Source organism: Bombina bombina, chromosome 5 (assembly GCF_027579735.1).
Source record: "Bombina bombina isolate aBomBom1 chromosome 5, aBomBom1.pri, whole genome shotgun sequence".
NCBI lineage: Eukaryota > Metazoa > Chordata > Amphibia > Anura > Bombinatoridae > Bombina > Bombina bombina.
Window position 1 is genome coordinate 1006295458 of NC_069503.1, and position 21830 is coordinate 1006317287.

The 21830-nt window shown below is 37.0% G+C and overlaps 1 protein-coding gene across 1 annotated transcript in view; it reads right to left on the bottom strand.

Moving 5' to 3' along the window:
• Window positions 1–21830, bottom strand: part of RGS22 (regulator of G protein signaling 22) — a 354545-nt gene that overhangs the window by 281573 nt on the left and 51142 nt on the right. Inside the window, exons 8-10 of the mRNA XM_053715916.1 lie at window positions 21183–21786; window positions 14103–14264; window positions 7354–7536 (exon numbers count right to left, since the gene is read on the bottom strand). Of these exons, the coding sequence (XP_053571891.1) occupies window positions 7354–7536; window positions 14103–14264; window positions 21183–21786 (949 nt within the window). The remainder of the gene's footprint in view (window positions 1–7353; window positions 7537–14102; window positions 14265–21182; window positions 21787–21830) is intronic.

Genomic DNA, 21830 nt, shown 5'->3' on the forward strand with positions numbered 1-21830 from the left:
GTATCGATCCCAGAAGGTTCCAGAAGGAAACAATAAACAAAATTAAAAACATCCTATCGGATAAAAAGAAAATAAGGCAACACGGAGGTTAACGCCCAAGAAGAAACAGGCCTACCCGCAGGACCAGCCAAACGGAGCCCTGATCTTCCATGAACTGGGAAAAATCTCAATAAAATAAAAATCAGGAGATTACATCATCCCCACATGTCTAATGAGGTGCACCATTCGAATTAGCAGACTGAAAATGCCTGTATCCGATAAGGATAGGGTCATTTAATAACTGAAAAACATGTGAAGGCGCGCAATTCTGTAACGAAAGGCACAACACTCAGGGACAGTTATATCCGCAGGGAACTGTAGAGGCCATCCTCAAGACCTGGGACAATAGGGCACAAGCACAATCACAAATAAACGTCTGGACTCTGCAGACAAATAATCGCCAAAAATACATGGAAGTGAAAATGTGCTGCAACCTCCAGGGGCAATATGCCACCCTGCATGGAGGAATAATCATAAACTGGGTTACCCGCATATGTAGAAGTATGGAGCGGTAGGGAACTCGCCTCTCAGAGGAAGGGACCCCCAGAGGCGGATGACTCAGCTGTCCTTTGATTCCCCGACCCGAGGAATAAGGTGCTCTCATATGGCATACAGAACATAACTGGTTGACATGTGTCAACGAGGCCAATCCGGATTCGTCACCGGACACAGAATCTGAATCTGAAAGTAAATCAGAATCCTCCATAACTGAATCTGAAATTTGAACAGTCTCAGCATCAGAATCCTCCATAACTGGATGGAGGATATGCAAATATGGACTAAAGAATTAAAATTAAATGGCACCTGACACCCACAATGGCTGGGGCACTCACCACCTCCTATGAACCAGACCCCTGCGGACTAGAATTTCTCCTTCGCCACACGGTCAGGTCTGCGGAAATGGAAGACGGAACGTAATCATGCCCGGCCACAAGGTGAACCATACAGTCCAAAAAAGTGTGCCCAACCATAAGGTCGCTTCACTTCCAGAGGCCTTAATATTCCAAACCATGAACCCAATTAACACCACACATAAGCAGGTTGAATCACATAACAAACATGATTAAAAAAAAACTGTTCAATAACCCCCCTCAGGAGATATTAACCCTTGATTCCAAGATACTAAAGGAGACTCACTGAGACCCTTATGTTAAGTTAGACCCGCAAGGTGGTAGCCTCTCTGGAAAACATCTGAATTACAGTACATTCACGAAGAAAGTAAAATGAAACGATCTTACCAGAATCTACACCGTGGAACAGGAACACGACCCTTCAAGTGTGACAGATAGTAGCATCGCCTCCTCCATGGACTTGAGAGAAGAAAGCAGGCAGCGGAGCGAAGTTCGACAACGCAGATTGCTTGAGGAGCTGTTAACATGAGTCGGGATGGTTTCGCAGAAAGACTCTCCCTGCATCTCAGGACTCTTACTTTCATCCAAGCCCTTAATGAGAGACTGATAGAATTACTTAAAACTCCTGTCCCATGTTGAAGAGTACTATCCTCCATAAGAGACTAAATAAATTCTGATACTTCTCTGCCAACCTCCTGGGATGAAAGGCAAAGAATGACTGGGGGATGAGGGGAGTGGGAGGAGTATTTAAACCTTTGGTTGGGGTGTCTTTGCCTCCTCCTGGTGGCCAGGTTCTTATTTCTTAAAAGTAATGAATGCAGCTGTGGACTCTTTCCATTTAAGAAGAAAAAACCTATTAACCCCTAAACCGGCGTTCCCAAACATTGCCAACACTAGCTAAACCTATTAACCCCTAAACCGCAGTTCCCCCACATCCAACAACCTAAATTAAACTATTAACCCCTAAACCTAACAGCCCCTAACTTTAACATAATTAACTATTAATTAGTTTTTTTAAACTTTTAAAAAATATTTTATAAATATCTAAATTATATATTTTGTTAGAAAAAGTGTATATATGAGTGTAATATTTTATTTTAATATGTTTTTTATGTGTTTTGTGCAACTTATTTTTTTACCCTTACACTTTACGTCAGGTTTCAAGTAGCACTAAATATTCTAGCGCAGTTCCGGCTTGGGTTCGAGTGCATACTATAACTTTAAACTTGTAATACCAACACTATTTGGCATGTCCCAATCTCCACTGAAAGCATAGTTTACACTGATGTTGGCCGCCCTAACCCTTCTCTGGTAAATGGGATTTACCATGGACTTGTAATATTAAGTTGCTCGCCAATGCTAGTGCGCTCCAGCAATATTGCGTATTGAGTCCTGCACTATCATTAGCGTTCCACTTGTAACCTAGCACGATAATTTATGTTCATCTATTCTCCAAAGTCTTAACTTCTGCCATAATCTGTAATGTCTATCTAGTATTCAGGAAGGATAGAAACAGAAGCATGACAACACTCATCCTAAAAATACCTATTGTAACTGGAAAACTAGAGAAGCAAAATCCTAATCCACAGACTCCTCCTACAAAGGATTCAGAGATGCAAAAAGTTTTTAAAACCTCCGACATATATCCTTATCTAAACCAATCAAAGACCTTCCCTTAGTCCAAGAAGATGATCTGAAACAGCTCCAGCAAGTCCTATGTCTCTTATACTGTCCCAAACCATGTTGAACCCCCCAATGTGTAGTGTTCAGGGTGTATATTAATACTAAGGTACATAACCAAAATATGCAGTTTAGAGACTATCATAATGCACCAGGCTTGAGGGTCTCTACAGTATGTAGCACTTCATAATTAACTTTCCTAACAATCAAGAAAGCATTGCACACTCAACAACTGGGTAATATTTTGATCCCATAATTAGGTGAACTGTTTGCGGGCGAACAGTTCGGGACATCACTAATCATAAGTAAGTATACTTTATATACTTTATATAGACATCAGAATGCTTGCAGTAGAGAAAACATAAGAGAAGAAATATTTTAGCATTAGAATATATATACGCCTCTGGTGTTATATATAAGGAATTTCAGGTTAGACATGGGAGCTGGTAATCCAGACTATGGGGCATATTTATCAAGCTCCGAATGGAGCTTGATGCCCCGTGTTTCTGGCAAGTCTGCAGGCTCGCCCGAAACAGCAGTTATGAAGCAGCAGTCACAAAGACCGCTGCTCCATAACCTGTCCGCCTGCTCTGAGCAGGCAGACAGACATCGCCGGAAATCAACCCGATCGAGTACGATTGGGTTGATTGACACCCCCCTGCTGGCGGCCCATTGACCGCGAGTCTGCAGGGGGCGGCGTTGCACCAGCAGCTCTTGTGAGCTGCTGGTGCAATGCTGAATACGGCGAACGTATTGCTCACCGTATTCAGCGAGGTCTGGCGGACCTGATCAGCAATGTCGGATCAGGTCCGTCAGACCTTGATAAATAGGGGCGAATAAATTTGGTAATATGTGTAGAAGGTGAGGAACACACAGAATATCGAAATGGGTGGTTAGACTATACCTAAACACTGTCAATAAAGAAATACTGTAATGTGCTGAACATACCTGTATATACCTCTTGCTATTACCTCTTGGCTAACCAAATGTGTTCAGCTAGCTCCCAGCAGTACATTGTTTCTCCTTCAAGAGGAATTGTTACATTCACTAATACCAAATCAATCGTCAATTATACAATTTGTAACAAATTACTACTTATCATTAAGTTAGGACATATTCATTGGTGGTGTTCAGTACATATAGCACTATAAAAATCAATTTGTTATCTTCAGAACCATACCATTTACTGTTACAAGTAAGATTGTTTCAATCTGAAATTGTTATATTGTGTCTATTTTAAGTGTTATATTGTGTTTACATGATTAGAGATAGCATCTCGTATTTAGGTAGAGTGAAGCGCTTCTTTAAATTTGTGTTTTTTGTTATGAATCAAACAGGTTAGAGAAATACACTCCTAAAATGCTCAATACTGCTACTCCCTAAATAGACAAATGCTCCTCAAAACATGTGTCAGATATAGCTAGTAAAAACAGAAACAAAAAGGGAGAGCGCTACAGCGATAACGGATTGAGAGAACAATGTAGATGAGCTAAATAGCTGAAAATCAGACTATGGATCACTTATGAATAAAAGGTGTGCGTACAAAATGACCTACATCTATGCTGATGGTGGCTGATACGTAGATATGTGAGCAATGAGATATAAGGTGAAAACAAGAAGTGTGTAATGTGAGGATCAGAATCAAATAAATAGTTTATACTGAAAGAAGAAGAATCAAAAGTTTTTACTTAATAAGCGCAAAAGAAATATGACATATAGTAATAACAAAATTACAATAAAATATGCTCAAAATGCTGTTTGAGAAGGAATTTCAAACAGATGGTACCAAAAAATATATATAAATGGCAAGACAAAAATGTTAAAATATTAAATCACTGCAGTGAAAATTAGTATCAAACCTTGGTAAGGTGTTGTATTATGCCGACCAAGCGGCGATGAAATGTGCCGTCTAGGAGGTGTCTGTGATGCAAGAAGACCGGCGGTATCTGTGTGTGACCCTTTATACTTCTGGGTTACGTAAGATGCGGATGGTCGGGCACTGATTGGGTAATGCCGACAAGCCCTTCGTAACGAGGTATCCATGTGACAACGGACTTTTTGTATCTCCAAATGTTTGTGGATGGTCCGTGTCTTGACGGTTTATGATAAGCTGATGAAAAATCACCTGATTTACAGGGAAAAAAAGACTTTGGTGAACCAGTTTGTAACTGATTTTACGTTACCCCACAAATCCACGATTGCTGCTGGGGTTCCTTCTGGAAAACTGTAGTGAAGACAACAGTGAACAACGGTCTACGCGTTACGGACAGCGGCCTTTTATCAAGATGTTCACTGTATGTTTGTAACATCCTTATGTATACATGGTGTCACTCCTATTGGTTCATTTCAAATGTCTCATATCCAATAGGATGTCGTTATTTTTGATTGTCAATTAGGATATTTGTTTTCCTGGGTGATTACCAATTATTATTATTATAATAAATAAAAAGAAATCTAAAATTAAGAACATTGTTGCCAATATTGAATTACATTATAAAAATAAAAACACAATAAAATGTTAAAAAAAAAAAGAAATTACGATAAGTGAATATAAACGCTAGTGTATGCAAGAATTCTGTGCAAATTGAGAGAAAACGGTATGTTAGTGAAAACTTGTGTCATCTATTGTGGAAATTATATAATAGTTAATATATTTATACATGTATTAGTGGTATACGTGAAAAAATGTATGTGTGAAAAAAAGGAAAAGGAAATATAAAGTGATCATTGTAAATGTATTTGTCTTTGAAAGAACTTTCACTGCAGTGACTTAATATTTTAAAATTTTTGTCTTGCCATTTTTATATATTTTTTGGTACCATCTGTTTGAAATTACTTCTCAAAAAGCATTTTGAGCTCATTTTATTGTAATTTTGTTGTTATTATGGGGCCGATTTATCAAGCTCTGTATAGAGCTTGATGCCCGTTTCCGTGCGAGAGGCTCGGCGGAAACAGAAGTTATGAAGCAGCGGTCTAAAGACCGCTGCTCCATAACTTGTCCACCTGCTCTGAGGCCGCGGACAGAAATCAACCCGATCGAATACGATCGGGTTGATTGACACCCCCTGCTAGCGGCCGATTGGCCGTGAATCTGCAGAGGCGGCATTGCACCAGCAGTTTACAAGAACTGCTGGTGCAATTATAAATTTATCGATGTGCAGCGGAAATAATACGCTACATCGTATCATGTCCGCTCGCACTATGATAAATCTACCCTTATATGTCATATTTCTTTTGCGTTTATTAAGTAAAAACTTTTGATTATACTTCTTTCAGTATAAACTATTTATTTGATTCTGATCCTCACATTACACACTTCTTGTTTTCACCTTATATCTCATTGCTCACATATCTACGTATCAGCCACCATCAGCATAGATGTAGGTCATTTTGTACACACACCTTTTATTCATAAGTGATCCATAGTCTGATTTTAAGCTATTTAGCTCATCTACATTGTTCTCTCAATCAGCTCGCCCTTTTTGTTTCTATTTTTACTACACATTTCATCTACACATGCACATAGAATTTCTAGTTCACGGGTCCATCAAACATTCTCTCCCAAATGACCACATAACCCACTCCTCTGTAAAAGTGTGAAAAGAAGGATTTTTCTTTGTTGAGAGTAACTCCATAACATAAAAAAACCCTTTAACAATTCATATTATTAGAACAAGATCCTCTGAATAATGTATGACCTAATAGGAATAAGAATCATGTAAGACAAGTTGTTTTTTTAGCACAATCTGAAATGTAAATGAATTATATAGTTCATAGAACACTAATGTTGTATGTGCGTCTTTGTTGGTTAGATACAAATGACAACTCTCAGGATTCCCCAGTTGACATCAATTCTCTGACTACTTTGAAATTATCTTAGCTCACTAAAGTTATGTATGACATTTTTGATTTACCATTTTATGCTGCTCTTGGAGGTATATACTGCACTACCAGGGCAACTCTTTCTGTTGAGTTTTTGAGGAACCAAGGTTGCAGAAATCACTCTATCGCCATTGCTTAGTGAAGAATATGTCTTATTGTTTCTTGAAGATTGAAGTGGTGAGCAGCTTTTTATTATCTGAAAAATAAATGACAATAGTAGTATAAGTGAAAATGTTTACTGGAAAATAGGGTTATCCCAACTTGGGGCTCTAGACCTTCAAACAGGCCAACATGGCATCATCCATATATGTGGTCTATCCCAATCTGTTTTAAAAACACTCTACATTGGTGTTCTAATTAGTTCTAATGGGTTCTAACTGGACAGCACATTTTAGCTTTGTGAAGGTTTTTCACAATAATTACAAGTTTAAAAGTATTAAACAAATCACACTGGCATCCTGGGTATTGTAGTCCAATATGGAGGATTATGCACTTCCGGTTTTGGGACTCCAGTTACAGCCTAGAACGTAGTGCTGCAGTGTTCAATTCCTGAGAAAAGCTATTTTCTAATATATTTTCTAAACAAATGCAGGAAATAGAAATGTTCTTGAAACTGCATTTCATACTTGGATGGTGTCATTTAAACAGCTGTATTTCCAGAGGATTAAATGCTAAGGAAAATACATTAGCCCAGTGACACATTTGATTTCTAATGGATTAAAGTAGACCAATATTTTGTAGGTGTTTGTGAAGCAATATATTACACCTTCACCTCAGTCATGAATATGAAAGAGCAGCAGTTAAACATGTTAAAAATGTTTTTGAATTAATAAAAGTTTAAGTAAAAGCTGTTTAAATGTTCAATAATAATACCCTGTGTATCTTTTGCTCATTGGCTTACAGGCCACTTACTGGAGGAGCTGACGTAGAAATCCTTGGCATACAAGACTTTGGTCTCAGAGGTAGTAAAGTCGCCATCTGTGCAAAGGGATCAGCATCTCGTTTAGGCCGTAGCTGACGTCTAGACCACAACTTTATATCCGCTCCAATCTGAGACGAGTCAGATAGACAAAATCTGGGTCCCCTGGAAAAAAAGGATTGTTTTTATTGCATGAAATAAAAATTCTGATATTTAGGAGACTGTAAAAACATAATTTACATGGACAGACCAGTCAATTCTGACATGAATCCTGATATACTTTTTACTGAGACTTAGGGGACACATCTTGTGAGAAGGGCTTGGACAATGTGAAGTAATGAGACAGGAGTAAATAACCATTAGTGGGGTTTCTCCTAATGTGGACCCCAGACAGGGAGGTGTCATAAGGACCAGATAACAATGAATATGATATCAAACATGTTTGCTTTATGAGTGAGGAATTTGAAAACTGTGGATATGTATCAGCTTTTAAAGTACTTTTAATAGCTTTTTTCCTGTGATAAAGGATATCCTAGCAATAAGTAGGGCATATGCACTTGGTGGAGATTCTGGGACAAATGGTCAATTATTAATCGAATACAAATCCTAGGGTGTTCTTTTATGTTACAAACAATCCATGACAATAGAAATATAACTGTAAAATCATTAATTTAATGCACAGGTTATTTCTGTTGCATTGTGTTTTCAGTATGTTGTTTATTGTTCCTTTAAAACTTAAAGGAAGTTTATTATTAATGTCTTATTAACACCTGCAGAAATTTTTTAAATAGTTTATGGTGTTTAGTTAAAAATGAAAAAACAATTTGGCGGAAACTGCATAAGAGGGTAATTAGGAGCCATTACAATATATATCACTGTATCATATTGCTCAGGACATACTGGCTCTTTTAAAATAATGATATATCGCTAGCTTATGCAAACAAAGCCATATGTATTTTATATATCTAGCTTAAACATTATATATTTGAAGTTTATGTTAATAAAATCATGTGCTTTATTTGTTGCTCAGTGAAAAACAACAACAAAAATAGTTAATTTGGTTGGACACCTCTTCTGTAGATGAAATAGAAAGCTGCACATATATGTATTTAATTTCTATCCCATAATTTTCCTTAACTTAACCTTGACAGCTACACTGGCGTCAATACGCTCGCCAGACATAGCTGCTGCGGATCTAAATACGATCCCCTTATTTATAAAAAAGTCGTCAAAAACAGGCGCATCAAGTACGGTGCGAAGAGCATCGGACTGTTGTTAACTAACAGTCATCAATGACGCGGTTATTCCGTTTTTTCACAACTTTATTTATACCATTTCATAACTGTCCATGAACAAGCACATTTCTCTAAAGCTAATCTTTTATTTTTCAACAGTTAATGTTCAAGAAATAGATAGATTTTTACCTCAACAAACAATATATGTATATAGTGTAAATGTATTATTATTCTGAGCAGCTGGGCCAGTTTTTTCTCTGTTCCTGTGTAACCCCTCCTGATTGCAATCTAGTTTTAAAAACCACCCCTTCACAGGTGTTATAAAATGGGCTAGCATATAAGATGACGTTTCTTACTGAAAAAGAAATTCAAGAGAAGGAAGAAATACACTGAAAATATCATGACAGTAAAGAGGTGATTTTAATTTCTACTATATCTGAATCATGAAAGTTTAATGTTAGGTGGGCTATCCCTTTGAGCTATCAGCTTAAGATTATATTGAATCAAACATCAATTCCAATTTCTCAAATCATAGTAATGTGTGATGACAGGGTGTGTTTTAGACCGAATGTTGCTGCTCTTTCATATAAAGTAGGGTTGCACCGATACCATTTTTTTAAAAACCGAGTACAAGTACCGATACTTTTTTTCAAATACTCACCGATACCAATTACTGATACTTTTTTAATGTCATGACAGTTTACCTAGCACAATACAGAGTAAAGATTTAAGATCACTTCTTTATAATTATGAACTGTATCTCAAAAGACATTTTGAAATAATAAAACAGTTTTATGTGATTGTTGTCACAAAGTTCACAGAACATGTTTATAAATAAAAATATTACAATAACATATATTAATAACAACAACAATAAATAACAGCTGCAGCAACTAGGGCTGGAAAGCTACAATTTAAAGGGGGGATTACTGGATGCAATTGGGTTGTAGGGTGCCTATATAACTCATCAATTTGACATTTGTACTTAATACAAAGTAATATAATTTAATTCTGAAAATAATATTGGGGAAAGAGTATCCCAGTAATCCCCTTTGAGAAAAATGGGGCACTTGCATTCTACTGATTCAACAGAAAATAGGGCTGGTCTTCATATTTTTCTAGGGCTGCTTTTTATTCCCAGTTCAGCCCTGGCTAAGGATGTTCCTCAGAGTACAGTATGTTTTGAGCATAATTGTGCAAGATGAGAACTAGCAGTATAACAGGCAATCTAGCAATTAGAATAATTTTTCAAAAGTTAGTGGAAAGTTCTTATTAAGGAACAGAAGCATCTCTGCATGTTCAGCTATAAGTCTGTTTCTGCTAACAGTAAGGACGTTTGACGCTAAGCTGAACAGTCTTTCACTTTTCACAACTACTGCATGGGTCAGAAAGATATTTTTGGGCCATTAAATCTCAGTTTATTAACTGCCCAGTATTTCAGGGGTTTGTCTGAATAAGGTACAGTGATCTCTCCCAGGTAGGCTTCCAGCTGTAAAATATCAGCTTTTGGAGCACTGCTCTCAAATGTACAATAATACAAATAACAGCAATTTGTATTGGCAGAACAATTTTTTGTTAAGTCTCCACTCCAGCTTAAAATGAAATGGGAACATGCAGTTTGAAAAATGCCACAAGATGGCGAATGGATAAGAATTGGAGGTATCAGCTTAAGTATCGGTGCATTTGCACGAGTACAAGTACTCATGCAAATACTTGGTATCGGCACCAATACCAATACTAGTATCGGTATCGGTGCAACCCTAATATAAAGGTATTCTTGTGTTTTTGTTCCCCTCTGAAGGTGCCACACGTTTATAAAGTTGGATACGATAGTGTGCGTTATTAGGACAATGAAGATTCTTGTTTTTCCAGCAGCTGGTTTGATGTCTTGGTTATGCTGAGTTAGCGCTAATGTGGACGTTGTAGTTTGACGATTGTCACATTCAGGTTAGTGCTTTAGCCATTTAGCTTAATTTTGTTGATTCTTTTAACATAGGGGCTGGTAAGGTTGGTATATTATTCTAATATATTGCTAGCTTTGAGTATGGTTCCCCCTTGTTCAGTTAACGTTATTTTGGGGTTGTTGGGCTCTGAATATTGGGTGTAGCATGTGTTGGAGGCGTGCTCAGTGAGTTGTGGTGCAATAGGTGTTTTTTTTTAAGATAGTTTATGTGCTGTTAAAAATCAGCTGGTTCATAACATTTTATCATACCTGCTTTTCTATAGGTTCCATTATTAGCTCCCTAAGGGTGTTACTTGTATTATACCGTATTTGGGCTTTTGTCCTGGCTCAGTCCCATCATTCAGTGAGTACATCTGTAGCTTGAAATGTAGTTTTAAGTTCAGGTACTTGATATGGCTTGCAGTCTATCTCACAAGCAGTCCTGTATTGGATTGGCTTTTGGCTAGACAGCTTTAAATTCTGGAGAGTTTCTGACACAGTACATCGGGTGGTATTTTTATGTAGAGAATGCCCTCTAGATCCATAATGTGGGACATGTTGTTATTTTCTGTGAACCTTGGCCTGAAGAGAGTTCCTATTTATCTCGTGTTGGGTGTGTATGTTGTATGTCTTCACGTGTCATATACTATATAAGTTTCTTATTTATGTCTTTTTTCACACAGATAAATCTTGTCTTGAAGAAGGCTCAATTATGAGCCGAAATGTCGACTATGACTACTTATGAGTAATTTCTGATGTATTCAGATTAAAAACTATCAATGGTTGAAACTAAAAATCCTGTGAGTGCCCTCCTTTACAACATACTGTATATCTATTCTTGGCTCTTTGAGGATTGCACCCAGGTCATAATTACACCACAGAGGTTGGAGTGCTGGGCCACCGGCTAATTGACATTATATATATATACGTCTATCTATCTATTTATCTATCTATCTATCTATCTATCTATCTCTCTCTCTCTATATATATATATATATATATATATATATATATGTGCAAAAAGTCCAGCACTCACTATACCATATTGCTTCCGGGGTGCATCCTCAGTTATCATATGAAAGGCCAAAGAGAGCACTCACCGTTATTTTCATGTCAAACAAAAGTGTTTATTTTCTGTGAACGTTTTCGGGGTCTGACCCCGTCCTCAGAAAATTCCAAATAATATGATTGTATTATTTGGAATTGTCTGAGGACAGGGTCACTCCCCGAAAACGTTCACAGAAAATAAACACTTTTGTTTGACACGAAAATAACGGCGAGTGTTCTCTTTGTTCTTTTATATATATATATATATATATATATATATATATATATATACAGGGAGTGCAGAATTATTAGGCAAATGAGTATTTTGACCACATCATCCTCTTTATGCATGTTGTCTTACTCCAAGCTGTATAGGCTCGAAAGCCTACTACCAATTAAGCATATTAGGTGATGTGCATCTCTGTAATGAGAAGGGGTGTGGTCTAATGACATCAACACCCAATATCAGGTGTGCATAATTATTAGGCAACTTCCTTTCCTTTGGCAAAATGGGTCAAAAAAAGGACTTGACAGGCTCAGAAAAGTAAAAAATAGTGAGATATCTTGCAGAGGGATGCAGCACTCTTAAAATTGCAAAGCTTCTGAAGCGTGATCATCGAACAATCAAGCGTTTCATTCAAATAGTCAACAGGGTCGCAAGAAGCGTGTGGAAAAACCAAGGCGCAAAATAACTGCCCATGAACTGAGAAAAGTCAAGCGTGCAGCTGCCAAGATGCCACTTGCCACCAGTTTGGCCATATTTCAGAGCTGCAACATCACTGGAGTGCCCAAAAGCACAAGGTGTGCAATACTCAGAGACATGTCCAAGGTAAAAAAGGCTGAAAGACGACCACCACTGAACAAGACACACAAGCTGAAACGTCAAGACTGGGCCAAGAAATATCTCAAGACTGATTTTTCTAAGGTTTTATGGACTGATGAAATGAGAGTGAGTCTTGATGGGCCAGATGGATGGGCCCGTGGCTGGATTGGTAAAGGGCAGAGAGCTCCAGTCCGACTCAGACGCCAGCAAGGTGGAGGTGGAGTACTGGTTTGGGCTGGTATCATCAAAGATGAGCTTGTGGGGCCTTTTCGGGTTGAGGATGGAGTCAAGCTCAACTCCCAGTCCTACTGCCAGTTTCTGGAAGACACCTTCTTCAAGCAGTGGTACAGGAAGAAGTCTGCATCCTTCAAGAAAAACATGATTTTCATGCAGGACAATGCTCCATCACACGCGTCCAAGTACTCCACAGCGTGGCTGGCAAGAAAGGGTATAAAAGAAGAAAATCTAATGACATGGCCTCCTTGTTCACCTGATCTGAACCCCATTGAGAACCTGTGGTCCATCATCAAATGTGAGATTTACAAGGAGGGAAAACAGTACACCTCTCTGAACAGTGTCTGGGAGGCTGTGGTTGCTGCTGCACGCAATGTTGATGGTGAACAGATCAAAACACTGACAGAATCCATGGATGGCAGGCTTTTGAGTGATCTTGCAAAGAAAGGTGGCTATATTGGTCACTGATTTGTTTTTGTTTTGTTTTTGAATGTCAGAAATGTATATTTGTGAATGTTGAGATGTTATATTGGTTTCACTGGTAAAAATAAATAATTGAAATGGGTATATATTTGTTTTTTGTTAAGTTGCCTAATAATTATGCACAGTAATAGTCACCTGCACACACAGATATCCCCCTAAAATAGCTAAAACTAAAAACAAACTAAAAACTACTTCCAAAACTATTCAGCTTTGATATTAATGAGTTTTTTGGGTTCATTGAGAACATGGTTGTTGTTCAATAATAAAATTAATCCTCAAAAATACAACTTGCCTAATAATTCTGCACTCCCTGTATATATATATAGAGAGAGAGATAGATAGATAGATAGATAGATAGATAGACTGGTTGCTATGGGCCTCCCCCCAGCACTTGGGGCTTGGTGTCACTGCACCTGCTGCACCAATGGTTGTTTTAACATTGACCAAAAGGGCCATTCTAACAATGTTTAGGTGTTCATACTGACAGTGATTCAATACATTATTTTTACTGATACACCAATTTTTATTTAACTGCATGTAATAGACACTAGTATAAAGAATAATATGCACAGATACCGATATAAAAATAAAACCGTTTAAAAACTTACTTAGAAGCTCCCAGTTTAGCTCTGTTGAAAATGTTATCTGGAACAGCCACTGTATAGCAAAAATAGCAGCCACTCCCCCTCCCCCTTCCTCTGCATATAAAAAAGACTCTTTACACAAACAGGAGCAAGTTGAAGTAGGCATACGTCAGTATACTTCTAAAACTTTAGGGCTTGGTTAGGAGTCTTAAAATCAGAGCAATGTTATTTAAAAATAAGCAAAACTATACATTTAAAAAAAACTGTATGGGCTATATAAATGGATCATCTACAAACATTTATGCAAAGAAAAATCTAGTGTATAATGTCCCTTTAATATTCAGAGGACAACCAAAGATATGACATTCATTTGACTCTCTTACCAGTACAGGAGCAAGGATTTCACAATTTCAGTCTGAACATGCTGTAAATGATTTACGTTCCACTGATTTGTATCTAAAAGTCTTAATCTCTGTAAAACTTCAGCCTTGATGAAATTATCTTCACTTGTCACCAGATAAAGCTTCTTCATTTTATTGAGATGACTTAAAATAAAACAGACATCTGATTACTTCTGGGGATTATAGTATAGTATAAACACACAACAATAAAAAATGTTGGATTACAAAATTGAAACTATCTATCTATCTATCTATCTATCTATCTATATATATATATATATATATATATACATACATACACATATATATATATAAATGAAAGGACAGTAAACGTGCACGTGAAATGTACACTAACTTATCCTCCCCTTCAACTACACGATGCAGCTTTAATATCAAGTTTTAAAACAAAGGAACCTGGCTTCCTAATGTACAGCCAACCATGTACAGTGGCATTGTACTTAAGTCGAGCCTAGGGCAAATAAAAGGAAAAAGTCGCAAATATTGCCTCCTTCCTGCATCAATAAAGATGGCCTGATAGGAACGCACAGCACTTGGGAGCAGCAAGATCCTCTTACATCTCCAGCCACTAAGGCTTCAACAACTAAAATTGCAAGCGACACCTTTGAAAGTCGGCTTTCTCTATGTTATGTCATGGACACTACTTTCTGCATGCAGATGTGCATGGAGGGATCACCGTCGCAGCCGTGCTTTCATGAGAAAATACAAGTAACACAAGAAACTATTATATATGCTGCTTTTATCGCTACAGTTATTAAAATACTCCCCATCTGGGACCACAGTTCAATCTTGACCCAGTAAGCCTGATCATCTTCACAACTGCAGAGGGTTTTTACTCCTACAATCTTTTTCAGATCCATGGGACACTCCGGTGAAGTTGGTTTCATATTGGAGATTCGACAGACATTCAGCTCTTCAAATAGCAATAACTCTTGAAATAATCATGTCACTACTAAAATGATTGTATATTCTTGATCGTGGGGGGGTGGGGAACGTTGCACACCCTTTAGTTTTTCAAAAATTCATTTTCAAAAGTTGAAATTTACATTTTTATTGAAATGTAAAAATTGCAATAACTCTTGAAATAATCATGTCACTACTAAAATTATTGTATATTCTTGATCGTGGGTGGATGGGGAGCGTTGCACACCCTTTAGTTTTTCAAAATTTTATTTTCAAAATGAAATTTATTTATATTTTGCTTGAAATTTCAAAATTTTAATACATCTTGAAATAATCATGTCACTACTATAATGATTGTATATTCTTGATCGTGGGGTTGGGGAATGCTGCACACTCTTTAGGTTTTTAAAATTTTAATTTATTTTTTTTACAAATTTAAAAATTTCAATAACTCCAGAAATAATAATGGGTTATAATCTATCTGTTGAAGGCATTTGCTAGTTTTATTATGTGGATGAAGAAAATATTTTCATTTGACTCAAGGTGTTTTAGAGTCCACAGCTGCATTCATTACTTTTGGGAATTCAGAACCTGGCCACCAGGAGGAGGCAAAGACACCCCAGCCAAAGGCTTAAATACCTCCCCCACTTCCCCCATCCCCCAGTCATTCTACTGAGGGAACAAGTAACAGTAGGAGAAATATCAGGGTGAAAAAGGTGCCAGAAGAACAAAAAATTCAGCCGCCCCACATAAAAAAACACAGGCAGGGAGCTGTGGACTCTTCCCGTCTGAAGAAAAGCAAATTATCAGGTAAGCATAATTTAAGTTTTTTTAATTAGCTCAGTAAAATGAAAAAAATATGTACATATCATTATATAAAGACCATGAATAATTTGTCATATTCATAAAACATCACCTCTTTAGTGACACAGATCAGTGAGATAGGAGACTGCTTTCCTCAGGGTGATTCCTCTCCTTTTTACTTTGTTTTAGCTCTAAGTAGTTATCCAGTCTTAACACGCCACCTTTGTGATCTTGTTGCTCCATTAGTATGATTGACATCCAATACAGCCAAAATAACATAACAGCTTCCTTTCAAATATATATATATATATATATATATATATATATATATATATATATATATAATGTATATGCTTGTGATCTGTGTATTTTAAAATTTGTTATACCAGTAGTTTATCAAGCAAGCACTGCAACTTTAAGACAATAAAAAAAAAACATTTTTAAAGTGCTCCCCACTGCTCCCTATTGTGCCCCGGGCCACTGCCCGGTCTGCTCACCCCTAGAAACGGCCCTGTCTCCAAGCTCTCAGATGGCACTGCATCAACAATCGTCATTCATCAATAGCCTACGTAACTACATAGGCAAGGGATTACATTGGCAAAACTTTGTCAAGCACTACAATGTGGAGTTACATACACAAATCTACTTAAAATTATAGTGCACAAAGAATAAGCCTTATGTCAAACATGTCCAGAAGAGATATCAACTTCTCTGTCCTCTGAGGCATCTGGGATGGACCGTCCCAAAGTGGAAACGTGTATTGTGGTCAGATTAATTAATATTCCCGATTTTCTTTGGAGGAAATGGATGTTGTGTGCTTCGGACCAAAGATGGACCATCCAGACTGTTATCTGCCACAAGTCCAAAAAAGCCAGGGTCTGACATGGTATGGGGTTGTGCCAGTGCCCTTGGCAAAGGTAATTTAAATTCAATATAGAAAAGTACATTGAGATTTTAGAGCAACATATGCTGTCTTCAAGACAACAACTTTTCAAAGTAAGTTCATGCATTTTTCAACCAGACAATGCAAAACCACATTAGGCGCATATTACAAAGGGATGGCTATGCAAGAAGAGGGTACGGGTACTGGACTGGCCTGTCTGCAGTCCTGACCTGTCCACAATAGCAAATGTTTGGAGAATTTTAAAACGGAAAATGTGTCAACATTGACCCAGTACTGTTGCACACCTCAAAATGTGTTTGCAGGAGGCATGGGACAAAATAACAGAAAAGCTTGATCACTTGGTATCCTCAGTGCCAAAAAGTATTTTATGTGTTGTGAGGAAGAATAGCAACATTAACAAATGATAAATTATCTAGTATCACAACCTTTTATGGAATGTATTGCAGGGTTAGCCTGCATTCCCCACATTCGTTCCTGACCTGGGTCTTGATCAGCTTTAAGGCACCTTAGCATAGCTTGCAGGTTGGAAGACCATAGGAAAAGTAAAAAACCTTGAGTCAAATGAAAATATTTTCTTCATCCACATGATAAAACTAGCAAATGCCTTCAACAGATAGATTATAACCCATTATTATTTCTGGAGTTATTGAAATTTTTAAATTTAAAAAAAAAAATTGAAATTTTAAAAACCTAAAGGGTGTGCAGCGTTCCCCACCCCCATGATCAAGAATATACAATCATTATAGTAGTATTTCAAGATTTATTAAAATGTTGAAATTTCAAGCAAAATATAAATTTCAAATTTTGAAAATTAAATTTTGACAAACTAAAAGGTGTGCAATGTTCACCATCCACCCACGATCAAGAATATACAATCATTTTAGTAGTGACATGATTATTTCAAGAGTCATTGCAGTCTTTAAATTTAGAGAAAAATGTAAATATCAAATTTTGAAAATGAAATTTTGAAAAACTAAAGGGTGTGCAACGTTCCCCACCCCCCCCACCCCCCCACCCCCCACGGTCAAGAATATACAATCATTTTAGTAGTGACATGATTATTTCTAGAGTTATTGCAATTTTTAATTTCAATAAAAATGTAAATTTCAACTTTTGAAAATGAAATTTTGAAAAAATAAAGGGTGTGCAACGTTTCCCATCCACCCACGATCAAGAATATACAATCATTTTATTAGTGACATGATTATTTCAAGAGTTATTGTAGTTTTTAAATTTAGATAAAAATGTAAATTTCAACTTTTGAAAATAAAATGTTGAAAAAATAAAGGGTGTGCAACTTTCAGGGCGTGCAACATTCCCCATCCCCCCACGATCAAGAATATACAATCATTATAGTAGTGACATGATTATTTCAAAAGTTATTGCTATTTGAAGAGCCGAATGTCTGTCGAATCTCCAATATGTTATTGCAATTTTTAAATTTAGAGAAAAATGAAAATTTCAAATTTTGAAAATGAAATTTTGAATAACTAAAGGGTGTGCATCGTTACCCATCCACGATGATAAAGAATATACAATCATTTTAGTAGTGACATGATTATTTCAAGAGTTATTGCAGTTTATATATTTAGAGAAAATTTAAATTTCAACTTTTGAAAATGAAATTTTGAAACAATAAAGGATGTGCAACTTTCAGGGTGTGCAACATTTCACATCCCCCCATGACCAAGAATATACAATCAATATAGTAGTGACATGATTCTTTCAAAAGTTATTGCTATTTGAAGAGCCGAATGTCTGTCGAATCTCCAATATGAAACCAACTTCACCGCAGTCCATGGGACTTACAAGACATTTCCAAATTTTATTCTGAGTTCAACAGCTGAAGTTGGCTGAACTATAATAGCTTGGTTCCTAACCTTGTTTATAATTAATAAGATTATAATTATTGCTTGTTTACACATGTTCTATTAGTTGATTAGCAGACCTAATGCTAAATACAATTGAGTTATAATTTACTGGCATGTTGTGTTTTTTAAGATGGTTCTCTAACATTGTAATATGTTCTGTATTATTCTCAGAAAAGATCTATAGTAATAGTCTCCTAGATGTTACACAAAGGAGTTATAATTTACTGTTAGGATGTGTTTTGTAAGATGTTATATGCTAAGTATAATTTTCAGAAAAGATTTAAAGGTGTAGGGCTCCATTACATATGTGGTGTTGCCTGCAAAAGCCGGCAACACCGTTTTTTGCGCGGTTTTGGTATCCAATACTCCCATAAGCAAAGATGGGACCGCGTCGCAAATCGGTATTGAATATTCAGCGCAAGGACTTACGTGGTGAAAATGGAGAAATCTTACTTCATTTTCACATCGCCACAACAAAGGCAGCCGCAGCAAGCCTTGCGCTGAGTATGGGAGCACCATAACTCCCGAAACTGCCTGCAAAAATAAACTAACACCTAACGCATGTGCAATATCTATCTACCTGTCAACCGTCAACCCCCACCGCAATAACTAATAAAGTGTTTTAACCCCTATATCCTCCATCAAACCCATACTGCAACTACAAATAAAGTATTAACCCCTATATCCGCCACCCCCAACATCGCAAACTACCTATAAAAATGTTAACCCCTAAACCGCCAAAGTTCACAATGCAATAAACCTATTAAAGTATTAACCCCTAAACCGCCAAAGCCCACAACGCAATAAACCTATTAAAGTATTAACCCCTAAACCGGCAAAGCCCACAACGCAATAAACTTATTAAAGTATTAACCCCTAAACAGCCAAAGCTCACAACACAAATAAATAATTATATTACTAAGCCCCCTAACCTAACACCCCCTAACCTAACACCCCCTAAATGAACCCAAATTTCCTAAATTACAAAATACTAAAGTTACTATGAAAATAAAAAACCTAACTACTTTAAAAATTAAAAATAAACTAAGTATAAATTAAAGGGACAGTCTAGGCAAAATTAAAATTCTGGTGTAGACTGTCCCTTTAAGCTACAATTACAGAAAATAAAGAAATTGAAGATTACAGAAAATAAAAAACTAAATTTAAAATTTTTAAAAATTATACCTAATCCCTATGAAAATTAAAAAGCCCCCCAGAATAAAAACACCCCCTACTCTAAGAATAAACTACCAGTAGCCCTTAAAGGGGCTTTTTGCAGGGCCCTGCCCCAAGATAAACAACACTTTTACATTCAAAATACACAAAGTCCCCCCTAATAGTAAAACCCCACACCCACCAAACCCCCCAAAATAAAAAACCTAACACTAAAAAACCTAAACCACCCATTGCCCTGAAAAGGGCATTTGCTGGGCATTGCTCTTAAAAAAGGGCTTTTACAAAATGCCCACCCTAATCTAAATAAAAAAAATAAATAAAAAAAAACCTAAGTCTAACTGTTCCTGAAGTCCGGTGAAGAAGGTCCTGTCCCATGTGTTGAAGTCTTCTTCCAAGCGGAGCGGAGACCGGCGACCCTGGAACTGAAGACCAGCGATCCTGGAACTGAAGACCGGCAACCGCAGTGCCATGGAGTGTGGAGGATCCTCTTTGTACACTGGATAGTGAATTCAAGGTGCGCGATTAAAAATGCCGTCCCTTGAATTTCTATTGGCTCATTTAATTCTTCAAATTCAAATCAGCCAATAGGATGAGAGCTACTCAAATCCTATTGGCTGTTCAAATCAGCCAACAGGATGAGAGCTACTAAAATTCTATTGGCAATTCAAATCATATATGCTGGTTAACCCTTAATACATTTGAATATTATTTATTCAGAGGTCCATAAGAGACCCATACAGGTTTAGGAAGGGTAAACAAGGAAAAAGGACTGCAACGTTGTATGTTTATCATTGTGAATCAGATATGATGTGAATATTTGATGTGAATCATTGCTCTTTATCTCTGTCTGTATACGTTTTTGAATGTCCACAATAAAAAAATAAAAAAAATAACATGCTCTAATTTATCATGTAATTTTAACACTACTGTCGCTGCAATGCTATCTTTTTATCCCCTGCAAATGGCTTAAATACATAGTTTTAGTGAGCTGCAGGGCACTGCCGGTCCAGATCAGAAACTGCTGATCACCCAATCAGAAGCAGTAATCACACAGCTGATTAGATCAGTGAACCTGTCCACCCTGGTCCAGCAGTCTCTGCAGCTCCCAAGCGGTACTTTATCTGTATATTAAACCCACTTGCTGAGGTTAAACACATTGCATTGCAGAGTTGCTAGAGTTAACAATTTGGAGAATGTAATTTTCACACTATAGTGACCCTTTAAATGTAAAACAGTTGGCAATTTTATGTAGAATTTTTCATCATGTTTAAATGCATTTCTCTTGTATGTATTATATATTTTTTGTTAGTACAATGTACATTTATCAGTAATTTGTTAAATACTTCTTGGATATGACTTACAACACAAAAGGTTAATTGGACTTACCTTTGCTGCTTCTTTGTGTCATTTATGGCTTTCAGCCTTTCAATGTCAAGCCAGAGTAACCATAGTTTCTCCCCTGGTGTTCCTTTAAGAAATAACTTAAACCTTTCAAACTCTTTCCTACTATTTATATGACATTCTGCCCTTTGTGTACACCAGGAGTCAAGACTATCCTGCCCATCGCTGTCAGACTCTACATTAATAATCTCTTCTTCAATGGATGTTTCAGAGTAATCTGAATGAATGGACAAAGCTTTAGGGCTATCTACGCACAGCACAGACACATCAGATAAGTTATAAATATCATCTTCATAGTGAACATCTTCAGTTGCTTCAACAGACAACTTAAAGACTGCTGATTTCAATATCTGACCAACAAAGAATTGAGCAAACTCTTCCAGTGTGTGGAAACATGTCCCTTTTTGGCTTTGTTCTCCTTCTGATGGATCCATTTTTTGTTTAACGTCCTTGGAAATCTCTTCCCTACTGTTCAACTTGCGTTCAATATAAAGTCTGATAGGAGTCGGGGATGGAGACATTGCAATGGAAACAGAGTATTCATCTTCTTCACGTTTACTCTCACCAACCTTCTCCAAAGGCTCAGATCCTGCCAAACATAATATCAACATCTGTACTTGGAGTATAAAAGAG